Source organism: Vicia villosa, linkage group LG2 (genome assembly GCF_029867415.1).
Source record: "Vicia villosa cultivar HV-30 ecotype Madison, WI linkage group LG2, Vvil1.0, whole genome shotgun sequence".
NCBI classification, from domain to species: Eukaryota; Viridiplantae; Streptophyta; class Magnoliopsida; order Fabales; family Fabaceae; genus Vicia; species Vicia villosa.
In genome coordinates, this window is record NC_081181.1 from 11473663 (window position 1) to 11494782 (window position 21120).

General features: G+C 34.9%; 1 protein-coding gene across 1 annotated transcript; it reads left to right on the forward strand.

The window, feature by feature from the left end:
• The first annotated feature begins 822 nt into the window (after positions 1-822).
• LOC131649151 (uncharacterized) lies at positions 823-7795 on the forward strand. Its single transcript, XM_058918898.1, has 11 exons — positions 823-1371; positions 2235-2518; positions 2601-2795; positions 3696-4042; positions 4659-4950; positions 5327-5485; positions 5948-6313; positions 6867-6932; positions 7075-7123; positions 7267-7390; positions 7475-7795. Exons 1-11 carry the CDS (start codon positions 1038-1040, stop codon positions 7548-7550), a joined length of 2292 nt encoding a protein of 763 aa, XP_058774881.1. The 5' UTR covers positions 823-1037; the 3' UTR covers positions 7551-7795.
• Positions 7796-21120: the final 13325 nt, after the last annotated feature.

The following is a 21120-nucleotide window of genomic DNA, read 5'->3' on the forward strand; positions in this document are numbered from 1 at the left end:
ATTAAACAAGGGACCAATGTGAAATCTAAAATCAAGTTATGGGACTAAATGATGTATTAAGCCTATTCTTTATAGTAAAGAAGATACTATTGCTTTGAATAAAGCTCAAATGACTGCGAGATCCAAAGAAGTTTTAAAGGTGAGAGATTTGAAGATTGACGATAATGATGAAAGTTTGAGTGTCTCAAGAGCAAAAAGAAAAAACGAGTGCGGAGAAATCTTCAAATCAAAGAGGTTTGACAAGTCAAGGGTAAAATGCTTTCACTTGTCATAAAATCAATCACTTCATAGGAGTTGTCCCAAAAAGATGGATAATGATAATTCTATTTAAATAGTAGTTGCCTTTAACGAGGAGTTACGAGAGTGTTGGTGCAATAGCTGTGTCAAATATTGAAATTTAAATTCTCTCATTTGTCACGAATTCATACCCAATCAATACTTACAATTTATTTCAACAGTTTGTCCATAAATTGAAATTCGATCACCCATTTATTATTAACGAAGACAATATAAGTAATCATGTCTAAGGATTTGTCTAGAGATCGAAATGTTAATTCGCCTCTTAGTTATCAGACACATATAATACATGTAATTTGTATTTAGATGTGGATGTGTTTTTGATAAAGACTAATTTTGAAGTAGTAAGTTTTTTTCTATAAAATTTGAGACACTGATCATTTAGAGATAAATTTGATGAAATGATTATTTAAGACAATGATATTTTGACGAATCTAGTCCATTCATATTTTAAAACAATATTTAAATTATCTAAAAAAATCCACTTCCTTATTATATATACACGCGAGAATTTGCCCGTTCACCCCATACTTAACTAGACTGCAGCCACGGTGGCACAACGCACAGAGTTGAGTGGCGTACCCAAAGAAACCACTCTTCTTTTCTCCTTCTTCATGATTACAGAAAAAATCTCAAATTCTTTGTCATAATTTTTTAGGAAAAATAAATAAATTTTAGAAAGTAAAGTGGACTAACTATTTGAAATCAATAAAATAAATATACTACTAATAAATAATAAAATGCTACATCAAAATCTTCGCTTAAACGTTGGCCGTTTTTTCTGCATTCCTCTAACCTTCTCCGTTCTCCTCTCCTCCACTCTTTCCCTCCCTTCCGCCGCACACTCTCGCCACTACAACCACCGCCGTACGATGACTTCACCTCCGCAGTCACTCTCACAGTCTCACTCTCCGCTTCCTCCTCCGGTGGCGAAAAAGGTAGAGCACGTGATGGAGCTTTTCAATGATGTGAGGATCGATAACTACTACTGGCTCCGAGATGATTCCCGCTCCGATCCCGATGTGCTTGATTATCTCCGTCAGGAGAATGCTTACGCCGATTCCGTCATGTCTGGTACAATTCTATCTCATTATCTTATCTTCTATCGCTTTCACTGTTTCTTTGCTTGTTACGGTTAGATCTTGGTTTTATTAGTTCAATGCACCGGTTTGGTTTCAAAACCCTGAACCGAACTGGTTTAGCTTCTAGAAGAGTAGAATCTAACAGTAACCAGTTTTGGTTTTATGAACTGAACTGGTTTGATCGAATTACATCATGCAATGTGGCATTGTTAAATAAACACTAAGGCGTGTTTGGTTTGACTTAGAAATAAGCAATTCTAGAGGTGAATAATTGATTCTGTAGTGATTTTGAGGAATTTGATTTTTTAAAGTTGAATTGATTCTACCTCCGGATTTGATTCTACTTGAATCTAGAATTTGTAGCTTCCGAGTTTAAACGTGATTTTTACACTGAAATTTGTTGTTCAACTCACTTTTACATAAATGTATCCAAACATAAACCAATCAATTATGCTAAACTCAATTATTTTAAAATAAATTCTACCAAACTCAATTCTGTCCACCGCCAATCTAAACACACGCTAAGCCCTATCTTTGATATCTTTGGATATTGTAAAAAGAAGGCAGCTGAGTTCTGATTAGGAAATCCTAACTTCGTAGGACCGAAAAATGTGTCAGTGTCGGTGTTTTGTGACACCAATACTTTTGATTACATTTAATTTATTCATTTTTTAAAATTATTACCTGTGTCGACGTGTCAGTGTCGGTGACGTGTTTCCGGTGTTCGTGCTTCGTAGGATCCTAAAGCTATATCTACTAATGCTATATCTACTCACACAAAAGGAAGCTTTTGTAGTTTGAAGGAGGTTAATTCAAGTTACTCTGATAGTGTTATATGTATTTTTAATTTTCTAGGAACTAAGGAAATTGAAGATAAGCTTTTTGCTGAGATAAGGGGAAGGATAAAGGAGGAGGATGTGTCTGCGCCTGTACGGAAAGGGCCTTATTACTATTATACAAAAACTTTGGAAGGGAAGGAGTATGTTCAACGTTGTAGACGCCTCATATCCGATAACCAAAAGGTTCCGTCTGTTCATGACACCATGCCTACAGGACATGATGCTCCTCCAGAGCATGTTATTTTGGATGAGAATATCAAGGCACAACAACATGAATACTACAGTATTGGTTCTTTTAAGGTTAGATCATATCATTATCATGGTTTTTTTGTTGTGCTTTCTTCTGCTTTGTATCCTGACTTCCAAATTCATTTCTTTTCAGGTTAGCCCAAATAGCAAATTGGTAGCATATGCAGAAGACACCAAAGGAGATGAAATATATACTGTTTATGTCATGGATATTGAGACTCAAGCTACAATTGGAGAGCCTCTTGTTAATGTAACATCAAACCTTGAATGGGCTGGTGATGGTGCTCTAGTTTACATAACAATGGATAACATTCTTAGGCCTTACAAGGTGAGGAATTTTTCTTTCGGCACAATATGTAACTGTTTGGATCTAATTGGAACTTCTTATTTAAAAACAAGAACAACAACCCAAGCTTTTCATGATTTCACCAAGAGTCTATCCTGATTTTGCTTTTCCTCTAATTATTAGGTTATCTTGTATCCTCTGTCTTATCAACTCTTTTAACTATAGCTTTTATTGTATTTGTTTTTCTATTTCATAAGTCCAAACAGTCTATTAAGGATCCTATCAACTTCCCACATGTCCAAAGCTCTTGGGCAATGTTTTCAATTTTAAATTTCTTTAGAAATGAAACTGGCCGAATTGAATTAGAAGATAAATTAGCCAGATAAAGATGATGAAAACTAGAAGACGGGATTTGTGATTATTCAATCTGCAACTGAAACTGGATGTTTTCTGCTTAATTCATAGCTGGACACAACACAAGTTCTGACTGATTATCTGATTGGGCTTTTTTAAGGAAAAATTACATCTTAATTAAAAAATGCTCTACAAGTTTTACCATTATTAGGAAGTCTTTTCAGAAATAAGCAAAAATCTCAAACAAAATTGTTTTAATGCTTTTCTCATAAGCAGCAAAATATCAGCTTCAGAAAAGAAAAAAAAGGCTCCAAAAAGTGATATCGTTAAATTTCTTTTTTTCCCTGAAGTTGAAATTAATGCACCTCAGGTCTTACTTCAGCATGGTATCTGGATATTTGAATATATCCAAGGTTTTATTTGACAATTAATTTTGTATGTCATAACCAAATTCCTTTTGCTTTTCGCCTCACTTCTAAACTATTATCATTTACCTTATGCGTATTTAAGTTTAAGATTGTTTCGCTGGATATGGAATATCTTATTTCTCTTGTAACTCTTGTTATGCTAACATCTTAAGTGATACAGGCATGGCTTCATGTGCTGGGAACAGAACAATCAAAAGATACATGTCTTTACGAGGAAAAGGATGATACTTTTTCTCTTGACCTTGAAGCTTCTGAGAGCAAAAAATATTTGTTTGTTGGATCGGAAAGTAAAATTACAAGGTTCAATTTTTATCTTGATGTTTCCAAACCTGAAGAAGGTCTTAAAGTTCTGACACCGCGAGTGGATGGTATTGACACTACTGTCAGCCATCGTGGAGATCATTTCTTTATTAAGAGGAGAAGTGATCAATTTTTCAATTCAGAGGTTGTAGCTTGTGCTGTCAACAACACCTCCTCAACAACAGTTCTTATTCCCCACAGAGAAAGGTAACACAAGTTTTGTATCACTGCTTTGCTGTTTCCTTTATTTTGGGCAGAATATTGAGTAAATTATAATGACAGTGTGCTTGGCTTTTGAATGTGGGGTCACTAGGTTGTGTGTTAAAGGATATACAACAATATTAATGAAATGCTTTCCGAAAATGTTGGGTTACTGGAACTTTAAGAATAGTTGTTAATCGGAATATATCTTCCATTTTCAAAAGCCATACAATATCTTTGAGGATTAAAACTTCCGTCTATACTATGCAGTTTATACAGTGAACTTATTTGTTGCATTATTTTTGTATATCATCATTCAACATCCTTAATTAAGAGATATGCTACACATACACCAAAATTATACACCAAATGCTTTACACCGTATTTATTCAATTTCAATTTCACTATGGCACAAATTCCAATGCAACTAAAAATAATAAAAAAAGAAAAAATTAAGTTGTATTAGTATAATTATACGGTGTATATGTAAAATTAAGTGTAAGTATATTATTTCTCCTTAATTAATTCCAAAAGTGTTAACATGAATAAAAATGTAAAGAATAAAAAGTCTTGGAGTGTGTGTCTTTGTCTATCACCTAAACTTACATTGAATTTTCTTTAGTGTGAAGATTCAGGAGATACAACTTTTTAACGATCATCTTGTTGCATATGAGAGAGAAAATGGTTTACCAAAAATAACAGTTTACCACCTTCCAACTATTGGTGAACCACTAAGGAGTCTTGAAAATGGCCAGGTTGTTAGTTTTATCGATCCAGTATACTCAGTGGATTCTTCAGCATCAGAGTTTTCGTCAAATATCTTGCGATTTTCATATAGCTCATTGAAGACGCCTCCCTCTGTGTATGACTATGATATGAAGTCTGGTGTTTCTGTTTTGAAGAAGATTGACTCTGTAAGTTCAATTGGCAGTTAAACTCCAAGCTTTTTAATTTTGCATCAGGTCTTATGAAATTCAATTCTAGAGACTTGTTTAAGAATTAGTAAAACTATAAGAACTTCTGGAGTAATTTAATATAATGAGGGTCTTGCTAGAGTGCCAGAGTGCTCTTAGGGCACTCTTTAAGGATTCTAAATAAAGAATTTATTTATTTAAAAGTTAAATATAACTTGCTATTTTTTCCCTTAGAGTTTCCTTAGGGAACTCGATAGCATTTCCCATATAATAACTATAATGATGATGATGATGATGATGATAGGTTTTGCACATTTCCTTGAGTTTTGTTCAATTATTCTCTATAAAAGTATTAGTTGTCTCCGATTGCTTTCAGGTTCTTGGAGGTTTTGATGCAACACATTATGTCACTGAAAGGCAGTGGGCACGCGCTTTGGATGGAACTATGATTCCCATGTCACTTGTTTACCGAAAAGATCTTGTGAAGCTTGATGGATCAGATCCGTTACTACTTTATGGCTACGGGTCTTATGAGGTAAATAAGAGGAGCTGTTTATATGAATTAAATTGCACATAACAATATGCCAATTTTGAATTCCATGCTTTGATATTGTACTGGCCAATGCGGTGCATCAATGTTTATCACTTGAATTCTTAATTTAATCGAACTTTTTACATTATCTTTCTCATTCCTATCCTGTTTTGTTGTGTGCAAGATACTCTTGGACTTTTTTTACTGTTTCAGGATAAGTTTCTGACTCCTTTCTGCCATTAATTATTAAACAAACAAATCTGGTTATTTATTCTCTTATTTATATATTTATGTTCCCTTTATCGTATATGGCAATTGGCATCATTTGTTAGTCAGCCCGGTTATAAAGGTTTTGGAGTCTAAGTAGCATTTCCATTCATGAATCTGGTGTTTATACTTTATACCTTGAACTCGTCCCCTGTTTCTTCTTGAATTTATAACTTAGTGACGTTAAATTGTCAACAGATATGCATAGATCCCAGTTTCAAGTCATCAAGGCTTTCATTGCTAGATCGAGGTTTTATATATGTTATAGCTCATATACGTGGAGGTGGTGAAATGGGGAGGCAGTGGTATGAGAATGGGAAGCTGTTGAAGAAAAAGAACACTTTCACCGATTTTATTGCATGTGCTGAACATTTAATTGAAAAAAAATTCTGTTCCAAGGAAAGACTTTGCATCAATGGAAGAAGTGCTGGGGGTTTGCTAATTGGTGGAGTTCTTAATATGAGACCTGATTTATTCAAGGCTGCTGTTGCTGGAGTACCTTTTGTTGATGTTGTGACAACAATGCTTGATCCAACTATTCCTCTCACTACTTCTGAATGGGAGGTAATTTTTTTTCTCTTAGTCTGCCATTACATACGATCTTATAAAAATATTTCATTACAAGTTAATTGGATGGTAGCAACTATAAATGTTTCAGTTTCTGACTGATAGATATAGTATTATATCACACCACCCTTCTACTTTTAGTTGATCAATAACCTCCCTTATTTTTTTCTCTCCTGACACTGGTGGCCTCATTCACTGTCAACGCTGCTGATGATTTTCAGTTTAGAAGAAATACCAGCTACATCCGTTACATGTTACTGCCGTATTATATTTGCCCTACCAAATTGATTAGGAAAAAAATAAACCAAATCTTTTGCTGCTGTATCATATAATTTGGGTACTAACTGATTTGGATCTGCGGTCAGCTTCCATTTTTCATTTCCCAAAACAATTCTAATGTGGCTTCCAGGAAATTACTAATAGTTGCTTCCAACTTGATGCATTAAAGATATTTTCACTGTGAAAACAAACAAGCAAATGTCTCATTTAATGCACATGTGCTATCAAAGTTCTTGAATTCCATTGAGGTGGTTTCCTTATGTTACTGCAGGAATGGGGTGATCCTAGGAAGGAGGAATTCTACTTCTACATGAAATCATATTCCCCAGTTGATAATGTAAGAAAATAGACTTCACTTAATGGCTTGTAACCTTCACTGCCTATTTATTTTTTGTCCGAGCATACTTTTTCTCCCTTCCATTACGGAATGATTTTTAGGTCTCATGCTTTGTTTTTGTTTTTCTACTTCTCCTATGCAGGTGAAAGCACAAAATTACCCACACATTCTTGTTACTGCAGGTTTAAATGGTAAGCATATATGATCATTTCACATTACTACTGTTTCAATTTGTAATGCCAAAGCATTCTAATTTTTGAATGATTATTAATAATTTGTGGAAAGTTATATTTTTTATTTTACAGCTTATCATCTCTGCTTGTACCTTGTGTAGATCCACGTGTTTTGTATTCTGAACCTGCAAAGTATGTGGCAAAACTAAGGGATTTGAAAACTGATGATAACTTACTGTTGTTTAAATGTGAGCTTGGTGCTGGACATTTTTCAAAATCGGGAAGGTAAAGTATAACACGGCTGTTTGTTTTAAAAGCTTGATTAATATTTGGTGTGTTTTACTTATACTTTTTTGTGTATGAATGTAGATTTGAGAAGCTTCAAGAAGATGCCTTCACTTATACATTCTTCCTAAAGACCCTAAACATGACTAATCAGCTTTAGTCCCGAGGTACTCGAGGCGCGGAAACAGTGAAGAGATGGAGTGATTAGTTAATCTATGGCTTAATTTAGACCAGCAGCATATACCCGAGTTAATCTTGGATAGATTGTATGGAGAATCACATTTCAATCAATTCTGGACTTTCATGAAGAAAATCTGAAATTGCCTTGTTTGCAAACAAACCTGTTAGCAATGCATCTTATTTGATGAGTATGTGGCAATAAAGGATCACACTTTGTGCTTGTTAGATCTTAATATAATATGAATAAAATAAATAAATCTTAAAAATTGTTTGAATCTGTTTAACATAAAATTTGTCAGAATTAGAGGCGCACAAGTTTTTTACTATAGTCATTGAGGGCGTCAGGCTATTGGAACGATAAACATATTTTGGGACTTTAGCGAGGGTATTAAGCTTATTTGCTGCTTACCTCACAAATGCTGAGGGTATTAAGCTTATTTGCTGCTTACTACCTCACAAGTGCATATCAAAATAAAAACTTCTGAATAAGCTTATTTGCCGCTTATAAAGTTGTTTTAAAAAATAAATTTTAAAAAAATTATGAAAAATATCATAAGCTGGTTAGTCTCCCAAATAATTTTATAAATTTTATTGGAGTAGATAAGTTCAAATAAATTTATCAAGGTTGAGACTTATTCTTACCGAGTTTTCATAAGACAATTTCTTTGTACACATTTGGGATGAAAATTCTTATTGAAACTACTAAAATACACTTCGGAGATGCATTTGCGAAGACACAAATTTCATATTTTTTCAGATTTCAGAGATGCATCTTCGAAATTATTCCATTTTGAATTTTTTTGAATATTTTGGAAATGTATATCCGAAAATTCGGATATGTATATCTGAATTATGCTCTGAGTGACCATGCTAGTGAAGCATAATAAAGTTTAGAGTTTAGGGTTTGTCTAAAATGCATAATAGAATGCTATTCTTTTATTTACACAATTGAGCAATTTCCTAATTTGGCATCACAACGAGACAACAGTGTAGCAGGCAGGGGCGGAGCTATAGTCTAGCGAGCCCGTGCATGCGCCCGGGCTCAACCCCTCCTTTCGTTGTATACTCCCCACCTAATAGTTAATTTTTTAGACAATACTAGGGGCAAAATTAGTAATTTTTAGGCCCGGGCTCAACCCCTCCTTTCGTTGTATACTCCCCACCTAATAGTTAATTTTTTAGACAATACTAGGGGCAAAATTAGTAATTTTTAGACAAAATTAAGGGTAAAATTAGTAAAAATAGGGTATAAAATTTTTTGACAAAATTAAGGGCAAAATTTTTAGACAAAATTAAGGGTGAAATTAGTAGAAACAATTTCCAATTTAAAAAGCTCTAAAATTTATATAAGAACTTCAAATTGTATGGAATAGAGTGTAAAACTGCATAATTTTATATTTAGTCTAAAAACTTTTTTTATAAAAGTATTTTTTTTCTTTCTATATCATTATTTATAAAAAAAAAAAAACATAAAATAGTGTTGATAAGGTGATATGTTGGACTTTCAACATTTTATAAGAAAAAGAGCACCGATTTTATAATTGTCAGGCCTTCGGATATGTCCGGTCCTTTTTCTGTTTATTTTTTCAACTGTGGTCCTATTTGAATGCAATTTTTTATTAAAAAAATAATAAAGCCAAAAGGTTTTTATGTAATTATGTAATGTAGAATCGATGCAATGTCTTCATGTAAACCGGTTTGACTTTTCAACAAACACACTTTGTGTATGGTCATGCAGTGAATAAAGATTTCGTGACAATTATAAGTAATAAATCTTGTAATGTTTATTCAAATCAAAAGTATTCGTGTAACATGAGACCAATTCAATGTCCAAAAAACTTTATAGGAGCCAAAATCAAATAAATGAAACCACAAAAATCAAGAGAAAACCTCACGTGAATAGACTACACCAACGGTATCATATAGTTTGATGCAAACATTTGAAAATGAAACACGTTAGGCCTTCTATTTTTTGAAAAAACACATCCATGTTCCCTGGCTGCAACTAGTCTCATTGTGTCTGTCTCATAAAAGATTTTTCACACGTCATTTCTTAACCAACATTGTAAATCAGTGATGGCAAATGTCACGTAGGACCCTTTAATATCAAACAGTGGTTTGGACTATAATGTTTGCTTTTGAGAAATTTGGGACCATGTTCTTAAAGTTTTTTGCTCAGTTTGTAAAATCCAAATTTCTTCCCACATGGACCAGTGTCGTTCATGGCGCAATCTGCGCAGTCTAAGTCCAGACAATCTTCAATTTTTGCATCACTTGCGGATAAAACATATTTAAATTCCAAATAAATAAATAAAGACTACTGTCTCATTAATTTTCGGACAAATATAAGAGCAAGTGCTTTTAAATAGTGAAAAAAAAAAATTAAATAACCACTTTAAAAAAAAAAAAAAACCAGTTTTTCAACAAATTTACCAAAGTTTCTAGATTTGGCACCACACCCTGGAGAATGGCGCATTAGTGTAAAAATGAGGTGTATACCCCATTTCATCTGGCGCAAATGTGTCACCCACATTAGGCTAGTCATTTGAAATGGCGCCTAGGTGGATTTTTTTTATACAAATAATAATAGGAGACCCATTTGGACTACGGGAAACAAATATTGAAACAACGATTGAAATAAATAAAGCTGGAAGTAAATAACTTTATTAATTTGAACTGAAAGATACAACGGAAACAACAACTGATAAACGGAAACTTAAAAAACCACTAGTGTCTGTCATCACCATAACACCCTTCCGTTCCACATCTAGGTGCACGTGTAACACGTTGAACACATGTAATGCCGCCGCGAATCCTAGGGCCACCCCTTCCCCTTGGTGGTTCTTGTTGCGTCTGTGTAGATGGCCCTGGAATTGTGTTGTCCCGGATGTCATTGTCAAAGAATTCGTCAAGGCCACCATAATGTCCTAGAAGCCAACTGTCGTAAAGTTGGTTACCCAAGCCCTCAAATAAGCTAAATGGTGGTGGGGGAGTAGGTTGAGATACGAATTTCGGTTGGTAGCACTCAGCGGCACTTGAACTACCTTGATAAAAGCCAAATTGATTGGTTGGTGTCGCAAAGCCAAACGGGGTACGGTGGTGAGTTGATTGTGATATTAATGGGTCGCGGGGGTCATATTCATCAGGTGGACCATCGTCGGGACTTAGTGGGATTCTTGATGAACCAGCCTCGTTGTGTTGGCTAAATGACCTTGAGGAGCCTGCCTCTTGGTAGTGGGAGGGGTGTCTAAGGCTTTGGCGAGGTGGTTGACTACGAGGTTGAAAAAGTGGTTGGAAATGAGTCTGATATGGGTTGTCATTTTGGTGTTGGTTGGGAATGGGTCTCATATGCATTAACTCAACCTACATTCCAACATTATCGGAGGGAAATTGTATTGTCAAATCTGGATGCGGGAGTTGGATTGATAACCTTTCCAGGGAGAAATGGACCAGGGCTTACGGCAACGGTGTGCGATGGGGCCACATGACAACAAATATAGTAGAATCCATGAATGGTGTTTTTAAGGGAATTCGAAACCTTCCTATCACTGCACTAGTGGAGGCAACCTACTTTAGGATGGCTTCGTTATTCTCAACAAGAGGTAAGAGGCGGAGTGCTATTAGAGAATCGGGTCAACTGTTCAGCGAGAGTTGCATGAAATTTATGAAAGAACAATCAGCGAAGGCCAACAGTCATCGTGTAACTGCTTTCGATCGATTCAACCGCACCTTTAGTGTTCGAGAAACAATTGACCACAATGAAGGATTGTCGAGACAACAATATCGGGTTCTACTAGATGATCATTGGTGCGACTGTGGAAAGTTTCAAGCATTTCGTATGCCTTGCTCACATGTCATAGTAGCATGTGCATTTGCGCACCGAGACGCATTATCACTACTATCTCCAATTTACAAGGCTGGGACATTGCTCCAGGTATACAGTGTGGCATTTCCAGTGGTAGCGAAGGAGGTTTACTGGCCTGAGTATAATGGGGAGGTAGTTTGGCATAATGACACGATGCGACGAAAGAAAAATGGTCGCTCCGACAGTACTCGTATTCGAACCGAAATGGACGTGCATGACAAAATGGAAAGAAAATGTAGCATTTGTCGTCAACTAGGGCACAATAAAAAGAAATGTCCTAGTCGTGGAACAACCTCATCGCATGTTTAATCAACTTTGTAACATATTTTTACGATAATGTATCGACTTTGTAACATATTTTTACGATAATGTATCGACTTTGTAACATATTTTTAATCAATGAACTCTACTTTATTAAGCGGAGGAATCGACAACACAAACATTAAATATCATAATTATGGTTAATGACAATTTTACGAAATCGGCATATCGGACTTTATTGAAAAATTCGGAGAGAAAATCGAAGACCGGAATCGAAAATTTTGCGCGAAATGAAATGAAATGGGTTTTTTTTTTTAAAAAAAAAACCTAACACATATGAGCCATTTGAAATGGCTCCTATGTGTAAATAACAACACATAGGCGCCAAACCAAATGGCATGCCTATTCTTCATAAACATTTGCGCCAAATCGTATGACGCATTCACCATAATTTTATACCAATGCGCCATTTAGTTTGGCGCATACTCCAGGGTGTACTGCTAAACCTAGACACTTTGGTAAATTTTCTGAAAAACTGATTTTTTTTTTTAAACCTGGTTATTTAAAAAAAAATTCTTCAATAGATGAGGTTTTGAATTAAAAAAAAGTTTATTAAATCTTATAAAAATAGCATAAATAAAAATAAATGGTAGAAATCAAAATTGTTAGTCTAGCCTGTCACTAGGATTTCGAGATCCTTGGTACTCAAGATTATAACTAAATTTTTAGTAATTATTTTACTATTTCGTTTACGTAAAAAAAAGATATGAAGGTAATTTGTTGCTATGTGCATTAAGAAGTATGAAGTTTTGTGAAGTGGATTATTGCGAAAATTTAATATCACACATGTTATTGTCATCGACTTAGTTGGGTTTGAGTTATTTTTTAAAATTTATATTTTCTTTTTTTATTAAAGAAAATAATAAAATCAGAGTTTTATTGTTATATCATTTGTTTTGTTTACATGATCTTGCAGACATTCAATCGTGTTGGATTCATATTTATCGGGGAGATTGCTGGATTTAAGATGAATGATTAGGTTTCACAATGCGTTTAAATGTGTAAAATGTTTGCTTTATAAGAGAAGTTACTTATACACATAATGTTTCAAATTTCTTTTGGGTGGATATATGATTTTTGTGAAAGAGATTATAAATTCAAGCGTGAGTGGTTAAGTCTCACATACTCTATAAATAGATAGAATGTAGGGGTGTTCATTGGTTCGGGCAAATTCAAATCAAACTGAAATTCAAACCAAATCACAGTCTTTTGATTCAAACATTTTTTTAGTTCGGGCAAAAACCAAACCAAACCAATGAAACCCGATGTTAATTGGTTCGGGTATCGAATTTCCAAAACTCTACCCGCGGGCCTGTCTACCCGAACCAACCATAACTAATTTGTATAATGTATATCATAATTATCATAGAAACTAGTATAAAGTATGAAAATTTCTTTAGCCACCTCCCTATGGGGGTCACCCCCAGCGAAAATCCCAAAATACTCCTGCTTCGGAAATGAACTTCCGAAGCGCTTTTTTTTTAAAAAAATTTCCATAATTCGGAAGTGCATCTCCAAAAACACCTCATGGGGGGTGTCTTCGGAGATGAACTTCCGAAAAGCATATTCAAACAGAAAAACCAGTAAGCAGCGGCAATAGAGTTAGCCAGAAGAGAAGGCAGAGTTGAGGAACATCTCATCTTCATGCTCAATATGTAGATTCTTGGATTCCATTAGAAAATCAATTTCTTCGCTTTTAAAATCAATATGTAGATTCTTGGATTTCATCGCCGCGAACACTATCCATCTTCTGGATTATAAACATAGAACTTTGACTTTCCCAGCGCACCCCTTTGTTTGATTTTTTTGTAATGACGTCCCCTGATGATAATGATAAACTATAGCTTACATTGATTGGCTCCTTTGTCTCGCGGAAACTCAAGTTGACAAGACTTTGAACAGCTTCATGTCTCTTACTTTGTTCCATTTTCAGGCTACAACATGCAAGAAAACCAAGAATAAGCTTAACCAACCCCCTTAAGTTGAGAATATTATTTGGATCAACATGCTCGAGTTCAACATCATCATTCACAACAGATGATTCTTCTTTGGATAGTGACTCAGAGATATTTCTAGCACCAACTTTTCTGTAAATATCAGATAGTTTACTCTTGAACAATGGTGTCATGTTATGCTTAGGATACCATACAAAAACTTTCTCGCTCTCAAAAAGCTTCTTCATATGAAGGTTATCTAGAATAAAAACATCTTCCTTATCGGCCAGAAGTATATCATTATTTCCTGATGTCGTAGGTAGTTTCTTCAAACTGTCAGCTCGAGTACCGCTCGCCATCGCTTAACGACGAGGGAGGGTTGATGATCACACCTTTTGAGATCAAGAACGACGAAGATTTAGCGGTAATGTGGACAACGTTCGACCGATTTTCTTCGAAAGGCCCGATCGAGTTGGACGCCAAACTTCAAAGATCGGTGGACGACGTTATCAAAATGTTGACTCATCCCCACCTACCCGTGTTCAACAATATGTAACTTTAATTTTCAGTAATATTATCGTTGTAATCTTCACCCAATTAAATAAAGCGAATCGTTGTTGTTTTTCATTTTTCTTCTGTCCAGACATAAATTCGGAGGTTCATTTCCGAATTCCATCATGGGGGTGAGTTCGGAGATGAACTTCCGAAACACCACATTTTCTGAAAATGTAACTTTATTTCGGAGGTGCATCTCCGAAATCAATATTTTATATTAAAAAAAACACGTTTTCGGAAGTTCATTTCCGAAAACACCTTTTTTTCAAAAAAAATTACCGTTTCGGAAATGAACTTCCGAAACAAGGGGTAATGTTGTAAATTCACCAGGGGTGGGCAAGAAGGTTAGGAGGTGGGTGAAGAAATTCTCTAAAGTATTCAACCTCAAGAAGAAGAAAATAAATTTTCATTTGTGACATTCACAATCTATATGGAGAAACGAAAAAATTAGAAATTTTATATTATTATTAAAATTTAGTTGATGTAAATTAGTTGTGTTTAAAAAATGTTTGTACACATTTGATTTTAGTTTATCCCATCAATCCAACTCAAACCAGCTCATTATTTTTCAATTTGGTTCGGTTTGGACTTTATCGCAAAAATGTGCAAATTAAATCTAAATCAATCCATATAATTTTGATTGGTTTTGACATCGGATTCTCTCAAACCGACCTGCTAACACCCCTAATAAAATGTTAGACTTGTAAGAAATGTGATTATATACCTAATATCTTACGATTTTGGATGAATACGTAATATTTCTTTCTTATAAGACAGAAATATTAGATCAATCATTTTAGAAGGAGATGAGACGTCTTATTCATGTAAGATTGGAGTATTAAATCAGTTGTCTCCAAAATATTTTTTCTTTAGACAGTCAAATGATTTTGTTGTTATATTTTATCATATAAGAGGATGTAATTCTATAAGGTTTGTCTAATGAGACTCGAGTAGTCTTATCTACATGTTAATAAGCTTTCTGCACAATTTTAAATAATTGTAAAATGTTTAAAAGAAAAAATTTAGTAATACGATTCAACTTTGTAACTTCTTTTGGTGGCAAAATCTTTTTGTAATTATTTAAAAAAAAATTATCAATTAAATTACATTTTGATATGAGATGATAGAAAGCTCTTTTAAGTAATTGTTAGTGTTCTCGAACTCTCAATGTTGACCATGAATCATAAAAATGCAACACTATATTGGAGATATTAGTCTCAACAGCTATGTATTAGAGATAGTTTGAGATTTAATGTGGTTATGGTTTGTATTTTTATTAGAGTTTTCATTAATCAAATATTTTATGCATTGTTCATTGATTTCATTCAAATTAATTGTTAGTTAACACTTCAAATTTTGAGTAACACTCAGAGATAATTTAAGACTTGCTTTAGTTAATGGAATATCGTTTAAAGTGATTAAAAATTAGTTATCATCAATTATAAATACTTTATATTACCATAAAATTATTATATAAAATTATTGTGTACAAAAATATTTGGGTGTGACATTTAGTTACTTTCTATAGAGCATACAATTAGAGTGCTCTTATTCTTATTTGATGTTTAAAAATGAAAGTTGTGAGATATTAGATCGAACTCTAGTATGGTTGAAGGTTAGTTTGTTGGTTCGACAATTTGATAGAATTTTAGCATGTCGTCGAAGTCTATTCACATGCTATAGTCGAAGTCGAAGTATGCTAGGATTGCTAGCATGTCGAATTGGGCCTGTTTGTTAAGTCCAATTGTTTAAGTTAGCATCCTAAGTTAGTTTGTGTAATGGGTTTGTGTGAAAAAACCAATTAGTTTAGTGTGTTAGTTTTCTTATAAATAGCATAGTAGTCTCTCATAATTGCATATTGCAAATCCTAATTATGGTGGGAAGGGTTATTTGTTATTCTGTAACACTTATAATTTTGTTTCAAAGAGAAAGTAAAGAATAACAGTTTATAACCAATTTCATTGTGTTCTTCTTGCTTCTCTCTTTCCTACCCTTATGGGTTTCTTGCCAAGAAAAGAAACCTATTCTATTTTGATTTTGGCATTGATTTCACAACAAATTGTTGAGGTGAGCGTGAAGAAGAAATTCGTCCACTAAGTATGAGATTGAAAAGTTCACCGGAGTGAACGATTTCGGTCTGTGGCGCTTGAAGATGAAAGCCTTACTTGTTCAGCAGGACTGGCAAGAAGCGTTGAAGAGAGCCGCAATCATGGATGTTGCATTAGCGGAGAAGGAGAAAACGACTATGGTAGAGAAAGCCCACAGTGCCATCTTATTGAGACTTGGTGATTAGGTTCTTCGATAGGTTTTGAAAGAGACGACGGCAGCAAGCTTGTGGTCGAAACTCGAAAGCTTGTACATGATCAAATCGTTGGTCAATCGCCTCTAGTTGAAGCAAGCTCTATATTCATTTAAGATGAGTGAAGACAAAGTCTTGGTCAGGCAGTTGGATATGTGTCATACCCCAATTTTTGACCCTAAAAACATACATCAATTACATATTAATCATTAATCAGGAGCACCATTGTGTGGCTCTATCTTTGATACTGTGATTGTCTCTGAGGGGAATCATCAAGCACTTTTAGATTTTTATTTGTTTAATACTAACCAAAATCCAAAAAATATGTGTTTTGTCTCTTTTATTTATATTTTACAGGTGAAAGATCGGGCAAAAATCAAAACAGTGCAAGAAAACTTTTTTTGGAAAATTGAAGGTGGAAATCGATTTACCCCTATGGGAAATCGATTTCCTGTGAGCAAAATTCAAAAAAAAATATAAGGAGGGAAGCTTGACATCATTTTGGCACCTTTTTTATTCGATCATTTTACCAATTTTCCACCTCACCAAAATTAATCCCTTCATTAAACCCACTTAAACCTCATTTTACCATTTTTACCATTTAAATACCATTTAAGTACCAATTAAACACAAGTTAATTAACCAAGAGCAAATGACCAAATTGCCACTACTCTTGCTCTCATCCTATAAATAGAGGTCTCTACTCTCTCATTTCTCAAGCTTGGAGAGCCAAAAAATTGCTTGCAAATTCATTTCTCACCCTTTCCAAAAACCTCACCCAAAGTTCATTTTCAAAGAATTAGTGAGATTCACATTGAATCTTACTAATTTTGAACTAAACCTCCTACATTTCTCTCTTTTCTTTGGTTGTTCATCTCCAATTGTGAAAGATCTACACACTTTGTGCTTGTTCTTGAAGCTACTTCAACATTTGATTCAAGAATTGGTAAATTCCTAAATTCTAAGATGTAGATCTTTGTTGCTTGTGTTCAATGCATCTTTGATGCTATATTGGTCCTATTTGATGGTGATTTGGTGGAAAATTCGTGCTCCAATGGATATGTGATCATAAGGTGTTTGTATGTTTGCCTAAATCAAGTTTCAAAGTTCATAATGCTGTTTTTTTGAAAACTGTGTGCAGGAAATCGATTTCCTACAGAGGGAAATCGATTTCCACTCTGTTTTTTGCGCCAGATCTGAGTTCTGCAGGCAGGAAATCGATTTCCTACAGAGGTAAATCGATTTCCAGTGAGGCAGAATGCTTGTTTTTGCTATTTTTGACTTGTTTTTGGTTCTAACTCTTCTTCAACTCCATTCTTTTGATATTTTCTTTGAATCACAAATTAGAGGCCTAATTTCTCTCTAATTTCAATGGACTTAGGGCGTCGATAGGATGTGAATTCAAATCCGCAAAGTTATGTGATTGAAATTATGGATGAAAGGAGCTTTTAATGTGATTCCATCTTTTGTTTCTCTTTATTTTGATCGATGAAAGTCTTAATACCTTGAGAATTCTTATGGATTCTTGGTAAAGACTAGATCACTCACCATTTTTCTTTTCGTGCGGTATTGCTTTCGGAGAGTGATCTACATATCGCTTCTCTCGCATGCATTAGCACATAAAGTTTTGACCGGCCTCGTTGTAGGGTGATTTCTACATAAATCACTTGGCGATATGCTTAACATAGCGCAATATTTCGTGTCCCGAATAAAAAAGATCAAATATGGAAGAGAATTGTATGTGGTTGATTTAAGACTTATGGAGGTTTATCGTGTAGTCGCTATGATTTTATCAAGCTTCTGATAAATGTCCATTGAATTTAAATCCGAGAACATCCTTCACTCACCATCGATCTTTCTTACTAACTTTGATAACATACTTGACAAGTTTCAAGATGGTTATCTTTAACATCTAACAACTAACTTTAATTTCCGCAATTTATTATATTGCTCTTTATATTTTGCTTTATTGCTTTACTTTATCATTTCATCATGTTTATGTTTCCGCTATTTTCTCTTTGTCCACTTGGACACTATGTTTATGTTTCCGCTATTTTCTTTTGTCCACTTGGACCATACTTTACTTTTATGCTAAAACACTAATAATCAACAAAAATCTAAAAAACTCTTAAGGCTCTCTTTTGGACTATTGGTTACTATCCCGAGCATTTTGGAGATTCTGACTTATGTACTTAGTGCCTCTGGACCCTTATTCTGTTGTTACTATGCTGTTATTCTGTCTGTCTGGCATTGGATTGTTGTCTGTTTGTGTATGCAGGTATTTCCTTGAAAGTCCTTGATGGTTAATTCAAAGGCATTGAGATAAGGATTTTACCCGAAAACAGCCGTTACTCTGCCCGATTTTCGTCAGAATTTTTAATGTGCTTAATGCAAAGTGGTGCTAAGATAATAAGTCTCTCTGGATCCCCAAGTGGTAATATTTTGGTTTGGTATTGATAAGTCCAAAGGATGGGAACTCTACCTTGACTCATAATGTCAAGTGTTAGCTTCTTCTTCGGTTAGACCGTTTCTTTCCTTAGCTTTTATTTTACGCAATAGGATAGCCTCTTCATCTCCTCCCATTCTTAAATTTTCAAAATCTTCTCCCTTTTTCAAAAACCTTCTTATGTTTGCAACCTTTTCAAAACCTTTCTTTAAAAAATATCTTTTGCCCTTAGTGGCCTTTTTCTTCAAAAAGTTTAGACACTGTTAATTGTCGAAACGAGTGGTTATACCCCACGATTTTGAAATTGATTGATATAATGAGATCTTTTCCGCGTGAGAGAGCTAGTGGCATACTCGTTGATTTTATCCGAGTTGGAGCCCTTCTTTCATTTGCGATGCAAAGAACTCATTTGTTCTCATGCTCAAGATCAATGGCTGAGTATTTCTCTCTGACGATGATAAAGTGTTTATTCGTTTTTAAATGTTTTTCCCTTTAAAGCGGAACTACATTAGCTCTGACTTCTCCATTGCACCGAGGAGGTATGTAGGCACAAGGCTTAACGTCTTGCCGAGCTTATTTTAAAAATAAAACAAACCCTTTTTCTAGCACACACGACACAGATTTTCAAAAAGGTTCCTGTGGAGTACCACAAATATGAGGGGTGCTTAAAACCTTCCCCTTGTATAATCAACACCCAAACCTGAGTTCTCTTTTGTTTTAAAAAACAACTTTGGGTTTTACGTTCTTTTCCCTTTTCCTTTGGAAACAATAAAGCGCGGTGGCGATTTCAAATGAAATATCGAGTCGAGTCAATTCCATGGCTTCGATCTCAGATTTTCCCCGCTACAGAAAAATGGCGACTTCACTGGGGATCCAGTTTTAAGTGTGTTAAGCCTATTTTTGTTTATCTGTGTGTTTTTATTTGTATATATTGTTGTGTGCTTTGTTTGTTTTTTTTTTCTTTTTGGTGCTCGATGGTTCCTCTGTGATGAGATAAAGTTCTAACCCGGACTTTGGTGAGTAACTTGAGATAGGAGGTGGTAAGACCAATAGTCGCATGTCAGGAGCAATCCTTACCATGAGCGTCATATGGTGGAACCCCAATCAGTGGAGGCGTCATGGAAGGTAGTAGAGGTTGTTACGAACCATCGTGATAACGCTATTACTTTCAATAGTGAGTGTCCGTAGAAGCTGAATGGCCTAGAACCTTTTAACCAATCTAAGCCTTTTTAGGATGTAGTGCAGAAACAAGATCAAGTACCAATTTGAGTTTGTTGTCATGCGATACTACGCTCAGACGAGGTCTTTTTAGGCGTATTATTGGCGCCCTTGAGCAATTGTGCGTGCCGGTAATATCCGATAGAAGATTGAAAACTCTGGGAACCTTTGTAGAACCCGATTGGCAGGTACAAAATTCCTTATAACACACCTTGTGGGATGGGTAGACCCATGGCTTCATGCTCGTGACGTCGAACCTTTGAACCTGGACTGTGTGACTTTGTGTGATTTGATGTGATCTTGTGTGCTCTTGATTGTGGTTGATGCATAAACCATGCATTCATGCATTCATAAAAAATGTTCTTCACAAATGGTTTTCAAGGAACTTAGAGACTTTGTTTGTAAACATCACAGGTACTATGGATCAAAAGAGAAGCATCAAGAAGTACACTTTCAAGAATTCAAGTGCAAAGGAATTGAAAGAGCTAGCAACTTTGGTTCCTAATCTTGACAACTTCAAAAACCGTTATGGAAAATTGATCTCTATCTTGAAGACCAAAGTGGAAAAGGGGATTCTTGAGACTCTTGTGCAGTTTTATGACCCTCTTTATCCTTGTTTTACCTTTCCGGATTATCAGCTTATGCCCACTTTGGAGGAGTATTCTTATTGGATTGGTTTGCCAGTTACGAATGATATACCGTTTAGTGGTTTGGAGAAAGAACCTCAGGTTGATGAGATAGCAGAGCTTCTTTAGTTGAAGATATCAGATGTGAAAGCAAATATGACCAAAAAAGGAGGAATTTGGGGGGTTGACTTCTAAGTTCTTGATTGGAAAGGCTTCTATGTTGGCTAGTAAAGGAAGTATGATTGCTTTTGAGACATTTTTGGCCTTACTCATCTATGGTTTGATA